The sequence below is a fragment of the Cetorhinus maximus genome, chromosome 15, assembly GCF_964194155.1.
Source record: "Cetorhinus maximus chromosome 15, sCetMax3.hap1.1, whole genome shotgun sequence".
Classification (NCBI taxonomy): Eukaryota; Metazoa; Chordata; class Chondrichthyes; order Lamniformes; family Cetorhinidae; genus Cetorhinus; species Cetorhinus maximus.
Window position 1 is genome coordinate 95,183,710 of NC_135893.1, and position 26,009 is coordinate 95,209,718.

The following is a 26,009-nucleotide window of genomic DNA, read 5'->3' on the forward strand; positions in this document are numbered from 1 at the left end:
GGTACTTAAACTTGAAATGACTTAACTTCCTGTGACAAATTTACTTTGTATCTACCATGCAAGTGTAGGATCCTCACACTGTTCAATGCATTTGAGTTGGGAGCCAGATAGCGAGATACTTTTCCCATGAAACTAACAGCAGAACATCATATCTCCACAGTAACTTCTCGATTTCTACACCTAATCATGAAACTGCCCTCAACTGATGTGGCTGTACTAGTTGCACCTAAATATTGATGAGCGCCATTAGTCTCGCCGTTATTTTGCACAATTAATCTTGCCACTATGTTGACATCAGTTTTTGCGCCATTTCATTTTCATGCCAGACAGTGTGAAAAGATGTTCATCTGAACCCAAATCCATAATTCTAACTTCTCTGTGTGCAAATTATCTCAATATAGTAGCAAACTACTGGCAGAAGCCAAGGTTTTAAATATTTATCCTATGAAAACGCCACTTATAATCATCTGTTTTATTTTAGTCATTGTGCAAACGTTATTATTGCAATGGACAGATGCTATTGGAAAGGAAACATTGATCTCATTTGTAATATTTTTCTGTACTTGAACTGTAACATTATTTTTTAACTGTCTAAAGTTGGACCAAAGAACGTCGTGTGCTATTAGTGATGTCCAACGAGCGTAAGAAATGGACAACCATACGTCCCCTCCCATCAAAGAAACCAATTCCACAGCAATTTGATGTAAGTATTTTGAATAATTGTTTTAAATAATATATTTGTATAAATATGTTGTTCCAAATTGAGCCTCCTTCTGTGACTCTTTTTCAGTTGTGCATGCATATAGCAAAAGGCAAGAAATGTACATACATTGGGAACTGCTCATTTGCCCACAGTCTTGAGGAAAAAGACATGTGGACCTATATGAAAGACAGTAACAGTAAGTGCTAATTAAGCTTTGTTTTGATTTAAACAGTAAAAATACTTTGAAACCTGTAGTCAAATATTTTGTGTTGAATTTGAAATAACTGGTTGTTCTTCATAAGAACAATCCTCCCCTTCAATTCTAAAAACAATATAGTTCCACAATTCCTATTGAACCAAAGCCTATGTTTTTATTTAGGAAACTAATTATCTTATTTCCTTTGAATTTCACTGTAAACATGCAACAAAAGGTCCCTTATACAGCTTCCTAAGTACATGACAGTGTTGCTGTGCAATGATGATGCATAATAATTTCTCATACTTTTCAGAATTAGAAATCTCAATGTAGCTGGAGGCCATTAATTGTGTTAATTATTAGGACCACTGGTACTATTTTTAACAATAATACTTTTATTACAACTTAATATGTATCCAGGGAGACAAGTTGAAAGCTTAGAAAGTAAGGTGAAAAATATAGTTCAGATCTAAAATATCTTACTCATGGTTCGACACCTGCAATAAAAAAAAAGACTTGAACTGACTTCCTTTATAATGCTTGCATGTTCAAGTTTCTAAAATGGAGAGTCTTCCGCAGACCGATTCTTCTCATTTAAAATATTGATTCAGTGCATGATATAAATTAAAGAATTACACCACCATGTCACATTAGTGCAAATCGATCCATTCATTTTTGGCAATTGATGCTCGTTGTCATTTATCTTTTGCATGGCTTGAGTTCCTTTTTCACTGTACCGCTTTAAATTAAATATTGCCAGTCCTAGACATGGAACAACTGTATGAGATGTGGTTGAAGAGCCAGGAGCCAGAGAAAGAGGAAGCCGCTAATGCACCAAAGGAAAATGGCAAACAAATCCACATGCCAACTGACTATGCTGATCTTATGGTAAGTGATTAATTGCAAGTGCTAGTAGATCAATTACTCCCATTGCTGAACAGATTTTAAATATTAGAATTTTACTCCAGATTGTAAACTAGTCCACTTAGTTATGCAAGATTGGTCAACGATGGAAAGATAATATGCTCATAAGCAAGGCATAATGCAGTAAATGAAGTTCAAATCCTTACAGCCAAGCAAGCTCAGAAAATTATCTCTCAAGTTGGAATTCTTGAGCTCAATCTTCCTGGGCAGAATCCAAATTCCCATTGCAATATGTTCTTATTATACCTCAATTGCTTACATTTTCCTTATCAAACTGTCCCAAGTCAGGGGAGTAGGGAGGGGCACTTGTTTACACCAGGAATTGCTCTTATTTGGATATTGCCTTTCACTGCTACTGATCCCAGAATGAATGAATAGCGATCATATTGTAAGTGGGGAAAAACTTAAGGTAATGCATTAACTTACTGTAAGCTATGATTCACCGAGATCGTCTTTAGTTGGTTCTAGTTATTCTAGTTTTTCTGTTCCCATAATCAGAAACTGAAGAAAATCTTTATTATAAAAGCAATAGCTAGTTCTTAGCAGGAAGTTGAGGCAACCTACATTATGTTCAACCAAGAAAGAAAACCTAAACTGCAGCATGGCTATAAACGGTAACAAAGTGAGATTAATACCTGTGTACAGCTGATAGCATCACACCTTGAAGGAAACTTAATGGATCTTTTTCGTTATGGAGTAGCTTATATTGGAAAGGTTTTTCTGAAAGTGAGTTGGCTCCAGTTGGTTACATACTCTCCCCGTTTGTTGCGATGAACAATTAGCACAAAGTTACAAACCTGCCAGTCTGGCCGAGGCCTCATTTGACGTCAGGAAAAGCTATATACAGGTCAATAGTGATAAAAGAACTTTGCTTGCCTGTTTTAAGTGGGACGATAGGTCAGCCTGCCCGTAGCCAAACTCAAGATGGCAGGTGTTAGCCATTTTAGCCTAGCCAGTTTCACTTTCTGTTGGTTGCACCTACTGAAATTCCTGTCCAAGGGACTAGTCAATGCTTCCAATTGTTTAAAAATTACATTTTGCAGTATATGTATAATACATCTTAGATTGAATATGAGCTGCTTATTTCACGAGGTAACCTTTCTTTGGATGGCGATCTGATTTCTTTACGAACATACGAACTAGGAGCAAGTAGGCCAGTCGGTCCCTCGAGCCTGCTCCACCATTCAAGAAGATCATGGCTGATCTGATTGTAACCCCAACTCCACATGCCCGCCAACCCCCAATAACCTTTCACCCCCCTTGCATATCAAGAATCTATCTACCTCTGCCTTAAAAAATATTCAAGGACTCTGCTTCCACCACCTTTTCAAGAAGCGAGTTCCAAAAACTCACGACCCTCAGAAAGATTTTCGCCTCATCTCTATCTTAAATGGGTGACCCTTTACTTTCAAACACTGACCCCTAGTTCTAGATTCTCCCATAAGATGAAACATGTCAAGATCCCTCAGTATCTTACATATTTCAATCAAGTCACCTCTTACGCTTCTAAACTCCAGTGGATACAAGCTTAGCCTGTCCAACCTTTCCTCATAAGACAACCTTTCCATTCCAGGTAGTCTAGTAAACCTTCTCTGAACTGTTTCCAACACATTTACATCCTTAAATAAGGAGACCAATGCTGTACATAATACTCCAGATGTGATCTCACCATTGCCCCGTATAAATGAAGCATAACCTCTCTGCTTTTGTATTCAATTCCCCTCACAATAAACAATAATATTCTATTAACTTTCCTAATTACTTACTGTACCTGCATACTAACCTTTTGCGATTCATGTACTAGCCTATCCAGTTCCTTCTGCATCTCTGAGCTCTGCAATCTCTCATCATTTAGATAATATGCTTATTTTTTATTCTTCCATCCAAAATGGACAACTTTGCATTTCCCCACATTATACTCCATTTGCCAGATCTTTGCCGACTCACTTAACCTATCTACATCCCTTTTTAGCCTCCCTACATCATCTTCACAACTTACTTTCCTACTTATCTTTGTGCCATCAGCAATGTTAGCAACCATCCTTTCAGCCCCTTCATCCAAGTCATATGTAATTTGTAAAAAGTTGAGGCCCCAACACTAATCCCTATGGCACACCACTCGTTACATCCTACCAACCAGAAAATGACCTATTTATGCCTACTCTGTTTCCTGTTAGCCGATCTTCTATTCATGTCAATATATTACCCTCTACACCATGAGCTTTCATTTTCTACAATAACCTTTGATGTGGCACCTTATCAAATGCCTTCTGGAAATCTAAGTACAGTACATACACTGGCTCCCCTTTATCCACAGCACATGTTACTTCCAAGAACTCCAATAAATTAGTTAAACAATACTTCCCTCTCACAAGACCATGTTGACTCTGCCTGATTACCTTGAGTTTATCTATGTGCCCTGCTATAACGTCTTTGATAATAGCTTCTAACATTTTTCCTAAGCTAACTAGTCTGTAGTTTCCTGCTTTCTGTCTCCCTTTTTGAATAAAGGAGTTACTTTCACTATTTTCCAATATGGGCTGTGTTTTAATAAATAGACTTGATGCAGTTAAGATTCTAATAATGAATAAGAATGTCCAAATATCACCCTTCCTTCGTCTTTCAAATGCTGACTGATTTGGGTATTTCTAGCATTTGTCATGTTTTTCATCAGTACAATGAGATTCGGAGATCTATTGCTTCCGTTCTGCAGTTGCTTACCAGCTTCCATTAGTGCTTCAGGCCTCTGCACAGGAAATCATTAATGAGACTTTAAAAATCATTTGTATCGATTTTTATTCATCTTATTTACCTTAGTAAATACGTTTCCTTTTGCATATACTTTCTAGCTTTTCCTTCCATCCATGTGTTTTTTTTAATTGTTGGAATGGTTTTAAAAGAAATGACTATTATCTTTCCTTTAAAGACTGGCTATCATTGTTGGTTGTGTGGGAAGAACTGTAACAGCGAGAAGCAGTGGCAACAGCACATAACCTCGGAGAAACACAAAGAAAAAGTTTTTAGCTGCGAGGATGACCAAAACTGCTGGCAACATCGTTTTCCAACAGGACAGTTCAGTGTTTGTAAAATGTAAGGATCCATTTAATTCATGTTCTAGCAATGAAATAATTTTGGTTTTATTTGAAAAAGAGGCTTATTTACATCATTCAGGTAAGAGATAACTGTATGCCAGAACTTTAAGTCCCATTATAGTGGCAGGTAGTAATAGCCTGTACATAATCTCAATAGTAGTACAGCATCCATCCTGTGGGTCTTAATAGTTTACATAGTTCGTGTGGATTAGGCACAGTAGAAGCCACCATAAATTGTGCTTTATGATATTAAAGTTCCTTCAGATTTTCACTTTTTCAACCATTAGCATGGTTTGGATTTGTCTCCTTGTTGAGGCATAACTTTCTTTTTCATTTGAGTAGTTTTATTGTCTTTAATATTAATCTTTCTTTCATCATCCCTTGAAAACTATTGAAACCTGCCAGCTAAGGCAGAGTCGCTTTTTAGCCTCGTCAGTACTCTTACAGTTAAAGATTTATTTGACAATGGCTTCCTCTAAATGGTAGTTAATCACTGTCTTATAGAATTATGAAAGTGCGTTAGAATTGAGATAAAACATTAAAATGGCAAAGGCAACATTGGTTCTTAAATTGGCATCTTCTATTGCGATTCTATAATACTGTGTCCACTTATTGTCCCTCAGCTGCCCAAAGGACTTGACTCCCATTCAGCTACTCTGTCCCCCATCTTAGTCTCATTTGTTGAGTTTGACCGCAGTGTATTAAGAGAATTGTCCCGTACAGCCTTAATTTGAAAATATAACCTTGCAAATGCATTTTGAAAATGAAATGCCAATTGGAATATAATGACTGTTTCTGGTAATTACAGGCATGAGACAGGTACCTGTGCAGATGACGAGAGTTGCCAGTTTGCTCACGGTAGAGCAGAATTACAAGAATGGATGGATCGGAGAGAAGTCCTAAGACAGAAACTAGCCAAAGCCAGAAAAGACCATTTGATTGCTCCAGAAGATGACGATTTTGGAAAATTTGATTTTTTGATTAAAGACTTAAATTAATATAATAACCATGGCATGTTCATACTTTCAGAAACGTGTTACTGGTAGAAGTTGACAGTCTCTCGATTGAAACCAAAACTAAAAGGCATACAAGCAGTAATTCTTTGAATTGTTCTCCTGCTTTACTTTTCCTACAGTAGTAACTACTATGGTCTTGTGAAAGTGGCATATAGTCGAGGCAGGAGTGTGGCTGTATGCTCTGCACTTTGATGTCATACCAGGCTGCAGCCAACAGCATTACTTGCTGAACATTGCAGCCTTGCTTCAAGATGACATGCAACTTAAAGAATCATGGAGTATTATTAAAGTGCAAAGGACTTGAATATTTAAGTCTTTAATTGAATATTTTTTGTGATATATTCCTATGACATTATAGAGAATATTTGAGTTACCCAAGGCATGGGGAAAACTTTGGATTTCTATAAATGTGGGATTTAAAGGATACAGGATTTGTCAATCCTTGTGTATCCAAAGAAGTCAGAAACAGCAGAGGAATAGGGATCAGTAATGTGGCAAATCAGTCTGGATAGTTTTGAACAGTTCAGAGATGAGTTGCCATTGTTGAATTTGTTAGAGCAATAGAATGCTTTTTTTGATAACTTTTTTCTTCTAAGTAATAGTTTTTAAGCAAAATCATTCATCAGTATATAGGATGAATGGATTTTACCAGTGTTTGATTATGTGCTCCTTTGTTGGTAACTGGGAAGCAGGTGTTAAAAGAACTGCATAAAATAATATCATTACAAGATTTAAAAATATTATGTTTTTGTTATATTGCTTGCTATTTAAATGTTGATTTCCTAAATCACATGAATTGCCAGTTGGCAAAAATTATATGGACCAATATTGTCAATAAAGGATATGAAAGTGTTTACATTACACATTGTTGGAGTGCATTATATCCTGTCAGTTGAATTCTAATGTCCATTTCAATTGGCAGTAAATCTTGATGGCGTTGTTCACAGTATATTTCAAAACACACAGTGCTCTGTCATCCTGATGTTGTTTGCCTTGCCTGTCTCTCTACTTTCCTCCTTTCTATTGTTTTCTCGCTGTCTATCTGTATTTTTTTGATTTTGTTTCTTTGTCTTTTTTGGTTCTTTCTTTATATTGATCTGTTTTGTATTCTGTGCCCCTTGTTGCATAGCCCTTTCCCCTCCAACATCTTGGTATTTTTTTGCCCACTTTGATCTATCATCTCCCGACACCCCCTCCCCCTTTTTTTCCAGTGCCTCACCCCATCAAGTATCGTGCTTTTAATATGTTGAGAACCGGTCAGAGGGGCAAAGCGAATGTAGGAAACTTGGGAGTGATAGGCCAAAAGGATGAGGCTTGTGACACTAAAGACAGACAGGGAGGTTTGGGGGAGGGAAGGGGCTGCCAGAACCAATAGTTTTTGAAGGAGCAGTATTGTCTTATAGCACTGGGAAGAATAGATCCGGGAGATCCTGGTGCCACCTGGTGTTGGAATAGAGCGCTGCAATGTAATAATGGCATGTATTTGCAGCTTAAAAGAAATAATATTCAAGGATGACCTAGCATTGCGTAAGTATCACATGTGCAAGTCTCAAAACTTCATATTAAAGATGTTTTGAAAAAATTCTTTATGCAACATGTTAACCAGACTATATATTGGCTGTTTTATTTCCATGTTGCTGTAACTGGGCTTTCCATGAGTGCACTGGATTCTACAGTGGTGACTTCATGGTATGCAAAATATAAAGATGTAAACCTACTTAACTGGATACTTGTTCCAATTGCAAGTGTAAAGAGAGAAACCGTTTTCACCACGCCACTTGGAATTTCAGCTTTTAATAATTAATGCTTCTGTCATTAACCAGCCTGCAGAAACCTGAACAACTTGGCCTGTTCTGGCAAACCATATTTACACCTTGATGTTGTGCTGAGTTGTGACACGTAATCTGTTAGCTTAGGTAAAGGCCCTGAAGCTGCATCATTGAAATATGTTCACGCTTTCTCCAGCTTTGAAAGGTTTTCTGCTTCTACCATCATCATTTCCTGAACGGGACCCTGATGTTTCAACGAATTGTTAATTGCCAATAGAGATAAAAGCAAAGAACTGCAGATGCTGGAAATCCAAAACAGAAATACCTGGAAACACTCAGCAGGTCTGGCAGCATCGGCGGAGAAGAGCACAGTTGACGTTTCGAGTCCTCGTGACCAGTTCTGTTGAAGGGTCATGAGGACTCGAAACGTCAACTGTGCTCTTCTCCGCCGATGCTGCCAGACCTGCTGAGTTTTTCCAGGTATTTCTGTTTTATATAATTGCCATTATTTGTAGGATCTTTCCACAGCAGGGATTCTGGTTTCCAAACTAATTTGACGATGGTGAAGCTCACACAGAGTGTATTGCCTTTCAGCAGGGCCTTTTTTCTCCTCCTGGGTTTCATTATTATGCCAAAGGATTAGGAGGGGTCTCATTTATCACAAGTCAGACTTTCTCCCAATGTTTTGAGTTTACATTTACACCAAAAAAAAACTTTCTACAAGCAAATTCTTGTGGAATCTTATGAGCAAGGTACATGGGGTAGAGCTTCACTTGATGTGTTATTCAATTGCCATGTTGTCTTGCACCAGTAAATATAGCAGTGTTTTGTATGGAGAACATAGATGTGATACTTAAAATAGCTCTGAAGTCCTCCCTACATCTTATCAACAAGTCAAATAAAGAAACAGCTAGAGTTAACATCAGTGCTGCAAAGAATCTTGATTACCTGGTAAGTTCTCAACTTCCAAATAACTAGGAAAATCTTAACAGAACAGGCTAGAAAATGACTAACAGCTACTTTTACATAAAATCACTATGGTTGTGGTTACAGTTAGGAACAGGTTTAGTCTTCACAGTTTTCAATAATAACTGTCTAAAGTTCACTGTGTTGTGTATCAATCATTCTAGGTGTGACAGTGAAGATACTGAAGTCACTGGGGTACACAGGAAGCACCTCAGTGACTGGAGTTACACCTGATGCAAATGAAGATGATTGTGCTTGTTGAGGGCAATCATCACAGCCCCAGGATATCATTGCAGGAGTTCTTTTAAGGAAGCCTCCTTGGTCTAGTTTATTGACATTAATGTCATTTGTGATTCCGCATTGTTCATCTCCATTTACAACAACTCTGATAATGAGCAGCCCTGTTCAGGACCTGGGTAATATCCAGACCATCACCAAATCTGCCAACAGCAGTATACTGGAGGGTCACTGCTGAACTGGATATCAGCACTGTGGCTACAAAAGCAGGATAGAAGCTGGGTACACCAGAACCAGTGGCTAACCTGACCTCTCAGAAGCATCTCGGCCATCTACAAAGATCAAGTCAGAAATGTTATTCCACCAACTTGGACAGGTGCAGCTGCAACATCACTCGAGAAGCTTGATATCGCCTGAGACCAGCTGACTGATGCTTCTGCTACTCGATGCAATGTTCATCCCCCTCCCTCCACCCGCCCCCCCGAAACCACCTGCACAATGAAACTGCAGTATGTATGATTTACAGGATGCACTGCAGCATGTCATTAAGGTTACTCTTGACAACACTTTGCTGTTTTTGTGGTGGTAGAAGTCACAGGTAATGTTATGGGAACAACATCACCTCCAAATAATATACCACACCTTATTTGATCATACATTGCTATTTCTTCATTGTTGCTGGGTCAGAATCTTGGATCTCTTCAACTACCATCGTTGTGGGAGCACCATCCCCACAAGAACTGCAACGATTCAAGATCAAGACTCACCACCTTCTCATAATGAGTAGGGGTGGGAAATCAATGCAACCATATCAGTGGTCCCTACAGACAAAGAACATTTTTAAACAAATGAAGATCAATACCAGGACTATAGCTGATCAGCCTCAATAACCAACTCAATATCGTGTAATGGCTATTGATCGCACAAGTAAAACCATTATAAGTTTGATATCCATAATCAATGCTTGCATAAATAACTCACTTCCAAAGGCTAGACAACATGGTAATAGACATATTCTTTCAGCTATAGCTGTAATTTGGGTAATTTTTATGTAAAAACATTGGAGTCCTTTGTTCAGATAACTCATTGTGGACAATATTTCAGGCACATTGGGGTAGTGCCAGTTTACCCACGTTTGGGAGAGATTTTCACCTCTTGCTGAAATGAGCATTAGGAGTGACACACAATTGTAACACAAATCCCTAGATTACAAGAGTGACAGCACTTCACAGGTACTCCATTGACTGTAAAGTGCTTTGGGGTGGCCGTAGCCATAAAATACTCTCTACTGTATAAATGCAACTCTTTAATAACATTTCTCAACTGCCAAGAGCAGCTTCCATTGTTGCAATATTACCCCTAAATTTTAACTGTTTAGCTTTGTACTTCAAACATTTTAAACTATTTCCTTGGCCCTTCCGACTTGCCCAATAACTCAAACAAAAGCCGAAAATGCTGGAAAAACCCAACAGGCCTGACAGCATCTGTGGAGAGAGAGAGACGAAGTTAACGTTGCGAGTCCGTTACTCTTTAGAGCTAAAGAGAAGTAGAAATGTGATGAAATCTATACTGTTTAAGGTGTGTGTGGGGGTTGGAGCAGGAGAAGCTGGGTAGAAGGTCAGCGATAGGTGGGGGGCTAAGGAGAGATTGACAAAGATTTGTTTGTCCACAGATGCTGTCAGACCTGCTGAGTTTTTCCAGCATTTTCCGTTTTCAGTTCAGATTTCCAGCATCCGCAGTATTTTGCTTTTGCCCAATAATTGTGATATTTGAATCTTTCGACTTTTTCAATCTATCTAGCCTGTTTTTTTTTCTGGTACGGAGCTTAACCTTAAATCCCTTCACCTACCTGAGTCTCCTCTTTCACTGTTTTCTTCGACCTTTTTGGTGATGGAACAAACTTCTTTAAAAAAAAAAGTCACTGGGGACTTACCTGCAAAGGCTGATTTTCGTTCAGCTTGAGGACAACCCAACGTCTGAAGAACCAGAGAAATCGTTGCTGGATAAAAATATCACCAAATTTTTTAAAAAAAAAGCCGACTGCTGTTCTCCAGAGCTTAAAACAAGTTGTCTTTTGCTCCAGTGCAAAACGGGTGAATTAAGCCAGTGAGAGAAATTCTATTTGCCTCAGCAGGTTCCCAGGTTGGGTCTGGCGATCCTGAGGAAAGATTTGGAGATGGATTGCAGTAGAATCACGCGTTTCCACTCAAAACAATAACCAATTTTGCAGTTTCCATTGACCAGACGCACTGTTATGCTGCTAAGGCAACCAGCCAGGAAGACGCCAACGCACTGCCTTGGTTAATGTTCCCGCTTCTCTCCAAACTTTATCTCAATGCATGGAAGAGAGGACTAGGGACAAGGTCACAGATAGGAAGCATTTAATCGATAAGCCTAAAGCTACCTGAGTTGATGTCGATTCTTCATAATAAATAACGCCCCAAGGTATTTAGCCCTTAGTAACTTGACATTGGTGGCATCTAACTCCACGTCTAGACCCAGAGTTGTTAGTTACCAAAATCTGATACAGCATTAAAGTGATACATGTTTCATCCCCCACTGTTGATACTGTCCTGGCTTATTGGTGTTGTTTGCTTTTCACATTGACATGTTTTGGAAAGATATGCAAAATACTGCGGATGCTGGAAATCGAAAACAAAAACAGAAAATGCTGGAAAAACTCAGCGGGTTTAACAACATCTGTGGAGAGAGAAACAGAGCTAACATTTGGAGTCCGTTCTGAAGAAGAGTCATACAGGCTCAGAACGTTAACTCTGTTTCTCTCTTCACAGATGCTGTTAGACCTGCTGAGATTTTCCCTTCACTTTCTGTTTTTGTGTTGGAAATATCTGTGTTTGGTAACAACCCCAGCGCAGCGTTTTCAGGCTCACCGTTCTACTCAAATGTGCATTATTATAGCAAAACACATTTCATAGGTCAAAGCAAAACAAAAATAAAAATACCTGGAAAAACTCAGCAGGTCTGACAGCATCTGCGGAGAGGAACACAGTTAACGTTCCGAGTCCGTATGACTCTTCAACAGAACATTTCATAGGTCTGCAGGTTTGGAAAGGAATATTCTGAGCAATGCTTTCCCGAGGCTGGATAATCTGTACAAAGAAAAAAATAATTGAAAAGCTTAGGTATTTCTGAAGTTTAAAGTTGTGACAAACCTCGATTTTAGTCAAATGGTTTCAGTGGTAGGACTCTTGCCTTTAAATGAGAAGGTTCTGGGTTGAAACCCAGGAGTTGAGCACAAACAAATCTATGCTGACACTCCAGTGCAGTATTGAGGGAGTGCTGCACTGTTGGAGGCGCTGTCTTTATGAGATTTTTAAAATTCATTCATGGGATGTGGGAGTCGCTGTCTCAGCCAGCATTTATTGCCCATCCCTAATTGCCCTTGAGAAGGTGGTGGTGAGCTGCCTTCTTGAACCACTGCAGTCCATGTGGTGTAAGTACACCCACAGTGCTGTAAGGAAGGGAGTTCCAGGATTTTGACCCAGTGACAGTGAAGGAACGACAGTATATTTCCAAGTCAGGATGGTGAGTGGCTTAGAGGGGAACTTCCAAGTGGTGGTGTTCCCATGTGCCTGCTGCCCTCGACCTTCCAGATGGTGATGGTTGCAGGTTTGGAAGGTGCTGCCTAAAGAGGCTTGGTGAGTTCCTGCAGTGCATCTTGATATGGTGCACACTGCTGCCACTGTGCATCGATGGTGGAGGGTCTGAATGTTTGTGGGTGGGCTGCCAATCAAGCGGGCTGCTTTGTCCTGGATGGTATGAAGCTTCTGGAGTGCTGTTGGAGCTGCACTCATCCAGGCAAGTGAAAAGTATTCCATTGCACTTCTGACTTGTGCCTTGCCACTTGATATCAGACGGAGTGAATCAAACTTGCTGAAGTCTGGCATCTGTGATGCTGGGGACCTCCAGAAGATGTTAAACAAAGATGTTAAGCAAAGGGCCCATCTGCCTGCTTGGGTGGAAGTAAAAGATCCTATGGCACTATTTTGAATAAGAGCAGAGAGTCCTGCAGGCTTCTTGGCCAATATTTATCCCTCAATCTACATCACAAATAAACATAATATCTGGTTATGGGAGCATGTGTGCAAATTGGCTGCCAAGTTTCCTGTATTACAACAGTGACTACACTTCAAAGGTACTTTGTTGGCTGTAAAACACTTTATGACATCCACTGGCCATTAAAAATCACATAAATGCAAGTCTTTTTTCCCCTAACTTTTGTTTGAGATATTAAACCTGGTCCCTATCTGCCCTTTTAGGTGGGTGTACAAGATCCCATGGCACAACTTTGAAGAAGAGCAGAGATAGAGAGCGAGAAGAGCAGAGAGATAGAGGGGGCTGGCAGAACTCTCTCATGTGCATACAAACTCACTGTCAAAGAGATGGAAAGAGGGGTGGGACTGGCAGGACTCCTCTCTCACACACACAAACACACACACTCATTGTCAGAGAGAGAGATAGAAAGAGGGGACAGACAGGACTCTCTCCTCTGTTCTTCTCAATGACACAAAGCTAGGTGAGAATGGATTTAGACAGACTTAGTGAGTGGACAAGAACATGGCAGATAGAATATAATGTGGAAACATGTGAGGTTATCAACTTTGGTAGGAGGAACAGATGTGCAGAGTATTTCTTAAATGGTGAGAGATTAGAAAGTGTAGATGTACAAAAGGGACCTGGGTGTCCTCGTCAATAAGTCACTGAAAGCTAACATGCAGGTGCAGCAAGCAATTAGGAAGGCTAATAGCATGTAAACATTTATCTCAAGAGAATTTGAGTACAGGAGTAGAGAAGTCTTGATTCAATTGTATAGGACCTTGGTTAGACCGCACCCCCTGGGATAGAGTGTGCAGTTTTAGTCCTCCTACCTTAGGAAGAATATTATTGCCACAGACAGAGTGCAATAAAGGTTCATTAGACTTGTTCCCAGGATGGCGGGACTGTCCTATGAAGAGAGTTTGGGGAAACTGGGCTGGTATTCTCTGGAGTTTCGAAGAATGAGAGGTGATCTCATTGAAACCAATACTTAAAGGGATAGACAGAGTAGGTGCAGCTAAGACGTTTCCCCTGTTTGGGGCATCTAGAACCAGGGAACACAAAAGGGGAAGCCACTTAGGACCAAGACGAGCATTCTTTTTAACTCAGAGAGTTGTGAATCTTTGGAATTCCCTACCCCAGAGAGCTGTAGAAGCTCAGTCATTGAATATGCTTAAAGCAGAAGTTGGCAGATTTCTAAGTACCAAGGACATAAAGGGATATGGGGATAGTGTGGGTAAAAGGTAGTGAAGTGGATGATCAGCCATGATCGGACTGAATGGCGGAGCAGGATCGATGGGCTGAGTGGCCTAGGCCTTTGATCCTCAGCAAAACAGCGCAACAAAAAAAGGACCGTCATTGCTGGCCTGTGGGGCGTGGCTATGAGCAAATTGGGCCTGAGTATTGAACCCAACTAGCACAGGGACCCTGGGGCGGCTGGGCTAGCTGGCGGTGGGCGAGGCCGGACCGAGCGTGCTCGACTCCGCCCCCGCCCCCCCCCCTCGTCCCGCCCCGCCGTCAGCCCCGCCCCGCCGTCAGCGTGCGCGCCCTCGCGGTGACCCCGGGGTTACCGGCCGGAAGTGTTGACGAGTACGTGGCGGAGCGGGGTTCGCCTGGCGGCGGAGAGCTGAGGCCTGAGCGAGTGAAGAGCAGGTGGCGAGCGCTCGCTTCCCCCTTTACCCCTTCCCCCGCCCCTCCTCCCGCCCTCCCTCCCGCTATTAAAGGCCGGCGGCGAGGGATGCTGAGGCTACAGAGAGAGCTGAAGCGGCACCGTGTGTGGATCAGTCATACAGTGCGGCAGATGGCGAGGAGACCCGAGTATGTGTGCGGGGTCATAGCTGTCATCTGTTCCCTGTTCACCCTCAGGCTGGCACTCAGGTAATGGGGGAGGGGCTGGGCAGCAGGACCCTCACTCTGCCAGAGGGGGAGGGGAGGGGAGGGGAGGGGGTGTGCAGCAGGATCCTCACTCTGCCAGAGGGGGAGGGGAGGGGAGGGGAGGGGGTGTGCAGCAGGATCCTCACTCTGCCAGAGGGGGAGGGGAGGGGGTGTGCAGCAGGATCCTCACTCTGCCAGAGGGGGAGGGGAGGGGGTGTGCAGCAGGACCCTCACTCTGCCAGAGGGGGAGGGGAGGGGGTGTGCAGCAGGACCCTCACTCTGCCAGAGGGGGAGGGGGTGTGCAGCAGGACCCTCACTCTGCCAGAGGGGGAGGGGAGGGGAGGGGGTGTGCAGCAGGACCCTCACTCTGCCAGAGGGGGAGGGGAGGGGGTGTGCAGCAGGACCCTCACTCTGCCAGAGGGGGAGGGGAGGGGGTGTGCAGCAGGACCCTCACTCTGCCAGAGGGGGAGGGGAGGGGGTGTGCAGCAGGACCCTCACTCTGCCAGAGGGGGAGGGGAGGGGGTGTGCAGCAGGACTCTCACTCTGCCAGAGAGAGGGGGGTAGGGGATGTGCAGCAGAACTCACTCACTGATGCAAACATACACACTCACTGTCAGAGAGAGATGGGAGACAGACAGGACTCACACACTGACACAAACACACACGCACACACACACACTGTCTGAGAGATAGATAGAAAGAGGGGACAGACAGGACTCCCTCTCTTGCACGCACACACAAGCTCACTGTCAGAGATGGAGAGAGTGGGGGGCAGGCAGGACTCCTCTCACACACTGACACACAAACACAGACACTCACTGTCAGAGAGAGAGGGGAGGGAAGGCGGGATCCTCGCTCTCAAACACACACACTGTCAGAGAGTGGAAGAAGAGGTCCCAGGACTGTCAGGACCTACACACACTCATTCATATTTATACTCACTCTGGTTTTGGACCCTAGGACAAGCAGGTTTCTTATATATTCTGTCAGAGAGAGAGGTTCCTGGGACAGGCAGGACTTGCATATAACACAGAAAAACAAAAAATGCTGGAAAAACTCAGGCCTGACAGCATCTGTGGAGAGAAAGACAGAGCTAACGTTTTGAGTTTGTATGACTCTTCTTCAGAGTGGACTTGCATATACTCATCCACACTTGTAGCTCGCACTCTCTCTCTCACACACACACTGACTCTGTCAGAAGAAGGTGGTGGGGGGGGAAATCCAAGGACAGGCAGTACACACACATTAACACATTGTCATAGAGAAAGCAGTCCCAGGACAGGCAGGATGCACACTCGCTGAAAACAGAGTGCAGGTCCAGAACACACACTGTCCCAACACACATCCACTCTCAAACACACACACGCTGTTAAAGAGCAGTCCCAAGTCAGGCAGACACACACACTCATTCAATCGCACACATTCTCTCTCACTCGCTCTCTCATTCTCATACTGACTTTTACTCTCATCTCTTTCACACTCATTCTCAACACTCACCTAATATCCCAATCTTAAAAAAAAATGCTTTCCTCCTGTCTGCATGATTGACTCTTATTTGAGCCAAGATAAGCTACTGGAAGTTTTGACATCTAAGTGCCACTTTTCTATTCATGGAGCAATGGGTATGGAAGAATGTGAACATTTTAAGAAGTTATATATTTTATACAAATGCTGATGATCTGCTTCCCTCTATTAGAGGTCCTGCATTTCTGAAGAGGCCAGACCAAAATATTTGAAAAACTTGTGAATTCTAATTTTTCTGCCAAAGGCATGCGTACACTTGCATATGTTGTGCAATGTGGCAGAAATATAAAATGCAGGGAGACTTCTAAGTTATTAGAAGCCACAGCTGAATTGAGCAATGATTTGTAGTGATATATCATATATTTGACAGATACATTCTAAAAACATTATTTGAAATACACCATCTCCTTTGTTTGCTGGGCTAGGTTACATTTTTGGCATGTTTGCAGCATTGGGTTAGCACACTTTGTCTTTCCATTCCTGAGTTGGAGGTTTGAATCTGTCATGAAAGTGTCATTGCTTGGGAATAGAAAGCGTCTCCACCACTTGAGCCCGCGTGGCAATTCTTGACAGTTTCATCATTGAGTTGTGTGACACTAATCAGTAGAGTGGCTAGCTGGTGTTGACCATGTACATATTTCCAGGCCGGTGATAAGGCTGCCCTCTCCTTGAGCTAAATAAGAATCTGCTGGGGTCGATTTGTACTTCTGTGTCCTTTCGTGTGAAAGACCTCCTTGGTCAAAAGAGAGAGGGTGAAAACCAATTAATTGTGTGTAGCTTGTATTTGTTTAAGCAATTATTTAATAAGTGAAGAATTGGAATAAACACATTTTGCAATGATAGTTAACCTTTCGGGTTTTTGTATCAATTGTCTTAAGCTGTTCTGCATTTTGAGTTTCATCACTTCATATCATTCAGTGAATGATTTTTGAAAAGATAACTTTGAAGCAACTATCATGGGTTATACTGCCGTTATAACATCAATTACGCAAGAAATCGGGGTTGTGTGTGTGTGTATTTAGAAAATGCGAAGTTTGACTGCAGTAATGACTTTTGCTTTACATCATCTTTTTATCATCTGTGTCTGTGCAGAGGTGATTAGTGAACTGAAACACCGTGTTGGTTCTGTTAAGCTGAATCATCACAATGTATCCTGCTGGGATCTGTGTTCAAGAATCTCATTCAAGCATACTTGTCAATGGTTTTAGAATCGCAACCAAATAGTATAGTTCTCAAAAAATACTTATTTTCAAAGCGGGATTCTGTCTTTCCCTTATTGTAATTTGAAATTAGTGATTAGTTATATTAATTTTAAGTTTTGACTTTGCTTTAAATGTATTTGAAGTATGTAAATGTTATTGGAGGGCAGTTAAACAAATGAATACAGGAACCTTTTTATAAATTCATCTACACCACTCCACAAAGTAACTTTCTGCTTTCATTTGCTCAGTTTTATTACTGTATTTATTGGCTCTTGAAGCTGCTTCGCTATAATACAGCATGACAGATCAACAATATAAAGCCCCAAAATGTAATTAATATCATATTTAAGTAGCACCGATATGCCCTAACTAAAAGAGAAAGAACTTGCATTTATATAGTGCCTTTCATTACCTCAGGACATCTCGAAGTTCTCTACAGCTTGGTTTTAGAAATGTAGTCACTGTAATGTGGGAAACATGGCAGCCAACCTGCATACAGCAAAACCCCCATAAACAGCAGTGTAATAATGACCAGAATCTTTTGAGGGATTCATATTGGCTAGCCCATTAGAGAGAACACCTGCTCTTTTTCAAATAATGACATGGAATCTTTTATGCCCACCAAGAGGCAGATGAGCAATGTGTTTTAGAGCTGTGGCCCCTTTAAAATATTTTTGCATGGTCGTTCCTGTGTGGTAACTTAAAGGGGCAGATTTGTGTGCAGCCTGCGCAGGGATTTTTTTATTTCCCAAAAATATACTTTAAAATTTGTACAAAGTACATTACATAAAAGTTCAAATCTGATGTTGCATAAAGTGCAATACAGATCTGTTTATTTTGATACAGTACGTGAACTTCCCCGCTACACTTGCCATTACAGGTTATATTTACAATGTGCATTTTATGTCAATCGTTCTCAGGTGGTTACAGCCAGAGGGGTTTTACATAGTTCCCAGCTCCTCGGTATGCTATGGTGGGAGGGCCTTAGACTGTGGCCTTTCCCCATTTAAGCATTTGTGGCATCTACCCCAAGCTTTAGAGTGTCCCTCAGCATGTAGTCCTGGAGCTTGGAATATGCCAGTTTTCAACACTCAGTAGTCGACAACTCTTTCCACTGGAAGACCAGCTTGTTTTGGTCAGATCTTCCTGCCGGGTACTGTGCAGTTCTGATCAGGGTGAATCATCAACTCCAGAGCAGATTTGAACCTGATTGGCGATGACCTTGGGCAAAATTTTGGAGTCTACACCAAAAGTTAAATGGGCTGTCAATTTCTGATGTCCTCTTCCTCCTCCCCCTTTCTGCATGGATTCTGACGTGTTGCCAGCCATAAACATACTCAGATAGACATTCAGCAGGTCTGGGCTGACCCAGTCCCACAGAACCCAGCACGTGAGTGTAAAAGTTGAGGCTGAAACTTTCTCAGCTATCTTCAGCCAGACATGCTAAGTGGATGATTTATCTCTCCCTCCTCCTGAGGTCCCCACCATCACAGAAGCCAGCCTTCAATCTGTTCAATTCATTCCATGGCTGATCAAAGGGCTGAGCGAACTAGATGCAGCAAAGGTTACGGGCCCCAAATCCTGACTCTAGTGCTGAAGACTTGTGCTCCAGAAATAGCTGTGCCTCCAGCCAAGCCGTTCCAGTACAGCTACAACACTGGCATCTACTGAAAAAGTGGGGAATTGTCCAAGTAAGGCCAATTAGCACCACCCCCATCATTCTATCTTCAATCACCAGCAAGATGACGGGATGTGTTGCCAACAGTGCTATCAAGCAGCTCCAATGCTCAGTTTGGGTTCTGGAAGGGCATGAGGCTCCAGACCTCATTACAGTGTGTCCTAAACATGGACAAAAGAGCTGAATTCCAGAGGAGAGGTGAGAGTGACTCCCCTTGACATCAAGGCAGCATTTAACTGAGTGTGGCATCAAGGTGTCCAAGAACAATCAAAGTTAATGGAAATAGGGGAAAATTTCCTGTGGCTGGATCCATGCCTAGCCCAAAAGTTGTGGATGCTGGAGGCCAGTCGTCTCAGTTCTAGGACATTGCTCCAGGAGTTCCCTGGGGTGGTGCCCTAAGTCCAACCATCTCCAGTTCTTTGTCAGTGGCCTCTATTTTATCATAAAGCCAGAAGTAAGGCTGTTCAGTGCTTGCATTGTTAAGTTCTATTCATATTTCCTTTGGTAATGAAACACTCAGTGCACATATGCAGGAAGACCTGGACAGTACGTGCCAACTGTCCAGTGTAACCGTCCCTGGAACTCTGTACCTCATAGTACTGAGGGTGTACCTTCACTAGATGGACTGCAGTGGTTCAAAAAGGCAGATCACTACCACCTTAAGGACAATTAGATGGGCAATAAATGTTGGCCTTGCCAGCGACTCTCACCCTGTGAATGAACACATCAAGTAAATATTTGTAGTTGGACAGTAAAATTATTAGTGTTCGTGTTTGGTGTATATGCAGACAGATGGTTGCTGTTATTTGGATAGTGCTAATTTTGCAAAGTATGGTCATATTTTATTACTGATTAATTTAGTTGGACACAGTTGTTCTGATCATTGTTTGTTTGTTTGTTTGTTTGTTTGTTTGTTTTGAGAAGTTAACCATCCATTTGGAACTCCCTCTGGGACCTGCTTTGTAAAATTTGTGTTGCATCTGACACTTATGTTTCCTGGCGTGCTGGTTTTTACCACTTATTTACCAATTTTGTGGGGGTTCAATTCCAGTTTAGTTTTCAGGAACGTTTCTGTTGATGTCACAGACCAATTGAAATGATGTACTGAAATTGAGGTGTCTTTTGTAGCTGAGGAAACTCCTTCATCCTTCCTGAGGGTTTTCTTGGGTAGAAGGGCAAGATCGGAAATTGAAATGAGGAAAATATGCCTCTCTGTTAGTTTATGGTGTTGTGTGTGCACACGTCCTGTATCTCTGTATTTGCGTAAACAATTGCCAGTCTACTTTTTTTTGTATTTAAGTGTTTTTAACTTATACCTCCAGTTTAGGGAAATTCCCTGGTTTAGGAATGTTGGCTTTTAATCCACATTTTTAAAGTGCAAACATAGCAAATGATACCTATGAATGAAATCCTTACTGACATACAACTGCATATGTCTACAAGCTATTCCCTCAGTCGCTATTTTACTTAATTTAACAATGCTCTTGCAGACTTCACACTTTTGGACCCCAATTTCTGTTATTCTTTTCAGTCTTGCTGTTGTGAGTGGGGTGTTGTAACGAGCCTCAACCGTTCATGCTTTTCTATTATAATAGAAATTAGAATTGGCATGTTAATTATCAGACTCATACTTGGAAATATGACTAAATTGTACATGATCATACATGTTACGTTACACAGTGTGGTTTCAGTCTTTGCATCCCTCCCAAAAGCTTTCATTAAGAGTAGGTGCATTTGACGTTGGGTATTTTATTCATTTATTTTTTCACAGGATATGGGTGTCTTGGGCAAGGTCAACATTTATTGCCAATCTCAAATTGCCCTTGAGAAGGTGGTGGTGAGCCATCTTTTTTAGCTGCTGTAGTCTCCTGTGGTGTAGGTACACCCACAGTGCTGTTAGGGAGGGAGTTCCAGGATTTCTATCCAGCAACGGTGAAGGAACGACGATATATTTCCAAGTCAGGGTGGTGAGTGGCTTGGAGGGGAACTTCCAGGTGGTGGTGTTCCTATGTATCTGCTGCCCTTGTCCTTCTAGATGGTAATGGTTTCTAAGGAACTTTGATGAATCCCTGCAGTACATCTTATAGATGGTACACACTGCTGCTACTGTGCGTTGGTGGTGAAGGGAATGAATGTTTGTGGATGGGGTGCCAATCAAGCTGGTTGCTTTGTCCTGGATGGTGTTAAGCTTCTTGAGTGTTGTTGGAGCTGCACTCATCCAGGCAAGTGGAAAGAATTCCATCACACTCCAGAATTGTGCCTTGTAGATGATGGATAGGCTTTGGGGAGTCAGGAGGTAAGTTACTCGCTGCAGGATTTCTAGCCTCTGACCTGATCTTGTAGCCACAGTATTTATGTGGCTAGTCCAGTTCAGTTTCTGGTCAATAGCAACCCCCAGGATGTTGATAATGGGGGAATTCAGCGATAGTAATGCCAATGAATATCAAGGGGCGATTATTTTGATTCTGTCTTGTTGGAGATGGTTATTGCCTGGCACTTGTGTGGCATGAATCTTACTTGCCACTTGTCAGACCAAGCCTGGATGTTATCCAGGTCTTGCTGCATTTGGACATGAACTGCTTCAGTATCTGAGGAGTCGTGAATGGTGCTGAACATTGTGCAATCATCAGCGAGCAGCCCACTTCTGACCTTATGATGGAAGGAAGGTCATTAATGAAACAGCTGAAGATGGCTGGTCCTAGAACACTACCTGGGGAACTCGTGCAGTGCTGTCCTGGAACTGACATCACTGCAGGAACTCCCCCACTTGCAGGTGGTGGTGTTCCCATGCTTCTGCTGCCCTGAAATTGTAGGTGGTAGACATGGAAAGACCAGCATTTAATCCATCCTAAGCCCTTGAGAAGATGGTGGTGAGCCACCTCCTTGTGCCACTGCATTCTGTGTAGTGAAGGTACACCCGCTGTGCTGTATGGAGTTTCAGGGTCAGTGGTGGCAATATATTTCCAAGTCAGGACTTGGAGGTAGTGGTGTTTCCATGTTCCTGCTGCCCTTGTTCTTCTAGCTGGCAGATATCGTGGTTTTGGGCGGTGTGATCGAAATAGTCTTGGCAGTGCATTTTATAGATGGTATATCTGCTACCACTCTATCCTGGTGGTGGGGGAATGAATTTTTAAAAAATCAACAAATGAGTGAGCATTTTTTTTGTTTTGCTTGACAGTCAATATGATAAATCAAACACTCAAAGAGAATTCCATCACACTCCAGAATTGTGCCTTGTAGATGATGGATAGGCTTTGGGGAGTCAGGAGGTGAGTCACTCGCCTGGTTTTACCATTTCAACTATTGATTAAACTGATGTGTACTTTTTTTCCGTTGTATTTTTTGTCTTTAGAGCAATGCTACAATGCTGATTTATTCTAAAGAGATCTCCTTACTAGTGTTTTGAGGCACTTTAGTTTGACTTTCACACATTGCTGGTTGCTGACTGCTGTATATACTAGGGGACCTGGTGACATTGCTGACCAGTCTCCAGAAAATGAGATATTGTGCATCTCCTTTTAAGACCTTTGCTTTAAACTCAGTCTTTGACCAAGCTTCAGGCCATCCCCTCCTATAATCTCACTCTTCAGCTCAGCATCTATGTTTCAGTTTTGATCACAGCTCTGTGAAGCGTCTTTGAATGCTTTGCTATGTTAATGGTGCTATATAAATGTCAACTGGTTGTTGCTTTTATTATTTTACAAGTTAAAGTTTAACCTGGGCCTGTGAGTTGCCTAGATATCCTGCAGTGCTTACAAAGAACCTACCACCTCAGGAAATTGTTTGTCAACTTATTTCACTGAAGTCATCAAACACCTTTTTTATTATGCAGATGGCACCACCTCCCAATTGAACTAATCAAACAAGCTGGAAAGATGGTTAAAAGCTGTTCAAGAGTGGCATGAACACTTGGTTTGAACTTGTGTTCTGCAAAGCCTCTATTTGCCCACTGATATGAAATTTGCAACCCTCCATGATGCAGCTGGAGGTGGAAAAGAAGGGAAACTTACTGGTCAGTATAATTGAAAGTCAGATTACATAGTACTTGGGAGCAGGAGTAGGCCATTTGGCCCTTTGAGCCTGTTCGATTAATAGACTAGATGAAGATGATGCTTCCGTTTATTATTTAAACAAGGTGACCTAAAATAGTTTTTTTGCTTAGAATTGTAAGGAACCATTTGGCTTATCAAGTCCATGGCAATTCTTCTGAAGAGTTTTTTGTACAAATATCAGTTTTTTTTCTCCACGTGTTATGGTACAGCCGATGGTAAATGCTGAGTTGTTCAAATCCCAAAGGGAAACTTGAAATAACTGTGACAACTTGTTTGCAATTTGTATAAATTTTGAGATGCATGCCTTGAATTCAGTAGTAATAAGACCACCAAGTCTTATAGGATTTTACAAAACTAGATTAAACATTTATTAAAGAAGAAATGACTTTAAATGCATACATAGATCTACAAATTACTACTATGATAACTTCTAAATCCCCTACTTAATCTGACTCCCAGTTAAATTTTCACTAAGGCAACAGTAAGACACACATTTTAAAAAGACCCAGACAAAATAAACGATACCCTGGACGGGTGAATTCAAAGTGAGTTCTCTTAACTTCAGTTCTTGAAGGCAGCAGTTTTGGTACATACAGGCTGATTGTTGAATCGTAGGCTGCCTTCCCTTACACACAGCCTTCATTCCTTTTTACATATTTTCCCCTTTGAACGCCAATACCCATTGTTTCACTATGTACATGGACTTTACCTCCCTGATAATAAAAAATCTGTCATAGCACTGAGTTTTACCAGTAATCTTGGGAAAATAAATAAACGCACTATTTCTTACTACTTCTGGCTAGGTGTATATTACACCCCCACTTTTAAATTCAAGCCACGCTTGATTTAAAAATCAAATTGCCCCCTTTACATTTCACATTCTAAAACTTCCCCATGTTTACCTAATTAACATTTCAAACCTAACTTCTCATCTTACATCAAAGCACCCAGACTAGCTGCCTTTAATTCACTCACGCACTCAAAATAAATTCCAATAACATATGGACATTATTATGTCTTCCTGACAACATGTACTATTGAATCAGTCCACCAGTCACAGAGATTGCCAGTTGACACTGCTCCTGAACGGTTTAGTAACGAGAGCCAGGGATTTGGGACACCAGAAATCTGCAATGCTAACTAGCTCGGTGCAATAATTAGCTAACCTTTTAAACATATCTTTAATGTAGTAAACACACTTTTATAAAAAAATAAATGCCAGCAATACAACTAATTCATTGTATGCCTTCTTATTTAAAAAAAAATGATGGGCTCATATTAATGCATAAAAATTTGGTACACTGTTGCACTAACTGACGTTAATTGCCTATAGACAAGCAAACTTGTCCAAAACTCGGTTTCTTCAATCAAGACAGTAATTTATAATTTCCACTAAAATTTCTATCTGTTGCACCATTTAAAAGTTTTCAAAACTTCACAATGGATTTCATTCACTTTTTTCAAATCCATTTTTAAAAAAAAAATGTTGTATTCTATTTGGCAATAATGCTGGTGACTGATTCCTGCGGTGTGACTATTTTGGCTACCCCAAAAGATCACAAATTCTGCTTCTTTGGGCCAGCTTCCTTTTTTTTTAATTGAAGTCCAGACTGGCACACTCCAGTACTTCTTTTTACTGGCCTAAGAAACAGGGGTATCTACGCATCGTTTTGTTGAGTCAAAATTGTAGGACGCTTTTAACTACGAATAGTGCACCAGTAGATGCCTGCTTCAGGGTTTTATCACTTCAAAATAAAATTAGATTTTTTTATTACGTTAGGTAATGTGTTCAGCTGGTTCAAATCTTGTTGATGCCCAGCTATAATATTCCACTGCATTCCTGCAGTTCCTATTTTTTGTTGCTGGGTGGCACTATACCACACTGTATTCAATGCTCATGTTTCTTTTCACGTTACTTGGATTCCTGCCTCAGCTGGAGAGGATCTTTGACATTCAGCAGCAGTGATGTCATCCAATAGGCTAAGTAGCCTATCACATGGGAGAATTCTCTTAGACAGCAAACCAGGAAGGGGAAAAAAACAGTGGCTTTCACTTTTTGTTCATTTTTGCAGAGAGCCAAGTAAATATTAGGAGACACATATGGGTTTAAGGTAGGAGCTAAAATATCATAAACTTTAACATTTTATTATTTAAAGAATTTTTTTAACATAGATTAATCTGACATCGCACAAATGTAAAATTCATATCTCGACCAAAGAAATTGATTGGTAATTATGAAGTTAATATGCTGTTTAAAACCCAGTTACACCTCATTCAAGGTGCAACCTTTTCAAGGGCTTTTACAGTGAGACAAATACCATAGAAGTGATGTTTAGGTACCTGTGTCTGAAACTGAAGATGGTTGATGGGAAGAAACCAGCTCCCAAGAAGGGAGCCAAGAAAGGCCTATAGAAACCATCAGCAAAGGATGGGAAGAAGCGGCGAAGGTCGAGGAAGGAGAGTTACTCCATTTGCGTCTACAAAGTGATGAAGCAGGTTCGCTCCAACAGCGGCATCTCCTCCAAGGCTACGAGCATCATAAACTCATTCGTGAACGATATTTTCGAGTGCATCGTGGGTGAGGCTTCCCGCCTGGCCCATTACTACAAGTGCAGTACCATCAGCTCCCGGGAGATCCAGACTGCCGTGCGCCTGCTGCTGCCCGGGGAACTGGCCAAGCACGCCGTGTCGGAAGGGACAAAGGCGGTGACCAAGTACA

General features: G+C 41.5%; 2 protein-coding genes and 1 long non-coding RNA gene across 8 annotated transcripts in view; all 3 read left to right on the forward strand.

Moving 5' to 3' along the window:
* zc3h7a (zinc finger CCCH-type containing 7A) overlaps positions 1-6,792 on the forward strand; it is a 90,195-nt gene extending 83,403 nt beyond the window's left edge. For all 4 annotated transcript variants that reach the window (XM_078559012.1, XM_078559008.1, XM_078559011.1 and 1 more), the window contains exons 19-23: positions 598-703; positions 791-899; positions 1,660-1,787; positions 4,750-4,913; positions 5,724-6,792. In XM_078559012.1, coding sequence (XP_078415138.1) covers positions 598-703; positions 791-899; positions 1,660-1,787; positions 4,750-4,913; positions 5,724-5,913 — 697 coding nt within the window. In that variant the 3' untranslated portion in view covers positions 5,914-6,792. The remainder of the gene's footprint in view (positions 1-597; positions 704-790; positions 900-1,659; positions 1,788-4,749; positions 4,914-5,723) is intronic.
* A 1,316-nt stretch (positions 6,793-8,108) lies between these two features.
* The window catches only part of LOC144691260 (uncharacterized), a 122,605-nt gene continuing 104,704 nt past the window's right edge, over positions 8,109-26,009 (forward strand). Inside the window, exon 1 of the long non-coding RNA XR_013579074.1 lies at positions 8,109-8,180. This is a non-coding gene — a long non-coding RNA (uncharacterized LOC144691260). The remainder of the gene's footprint in view (positions 8,181-26,009) is intronic.
* The window catches only part of txndc11 (thioredoxin domain containing 11), an 82,176-nt gene continuing 70,705 nt past the window's right edge, over positions 14,539-26,009 (forward strand). The window contains exons 1-2 of one of the 3 annotated variants that reach the window (XM_078559014.1): positions 14,708-14,837; positions 22,417-22,507. In XM_078559014.1, coding sequence (XP_078415140.1) covers positions 22,479-22,507 — 29 coding nt within the window. In that variant the 5' untranslated portion in view covers positions 14,708-14,837; positions 22,417-22,478. Of the gene's footprint in view, positions 14,838-22,416; positions 22,508-26,009 lie in introns of all 3 variants that reach the window. The other 2 variants (XM_078559015.1, XM_078559016.1) reach the window with 2 other exon arrangements.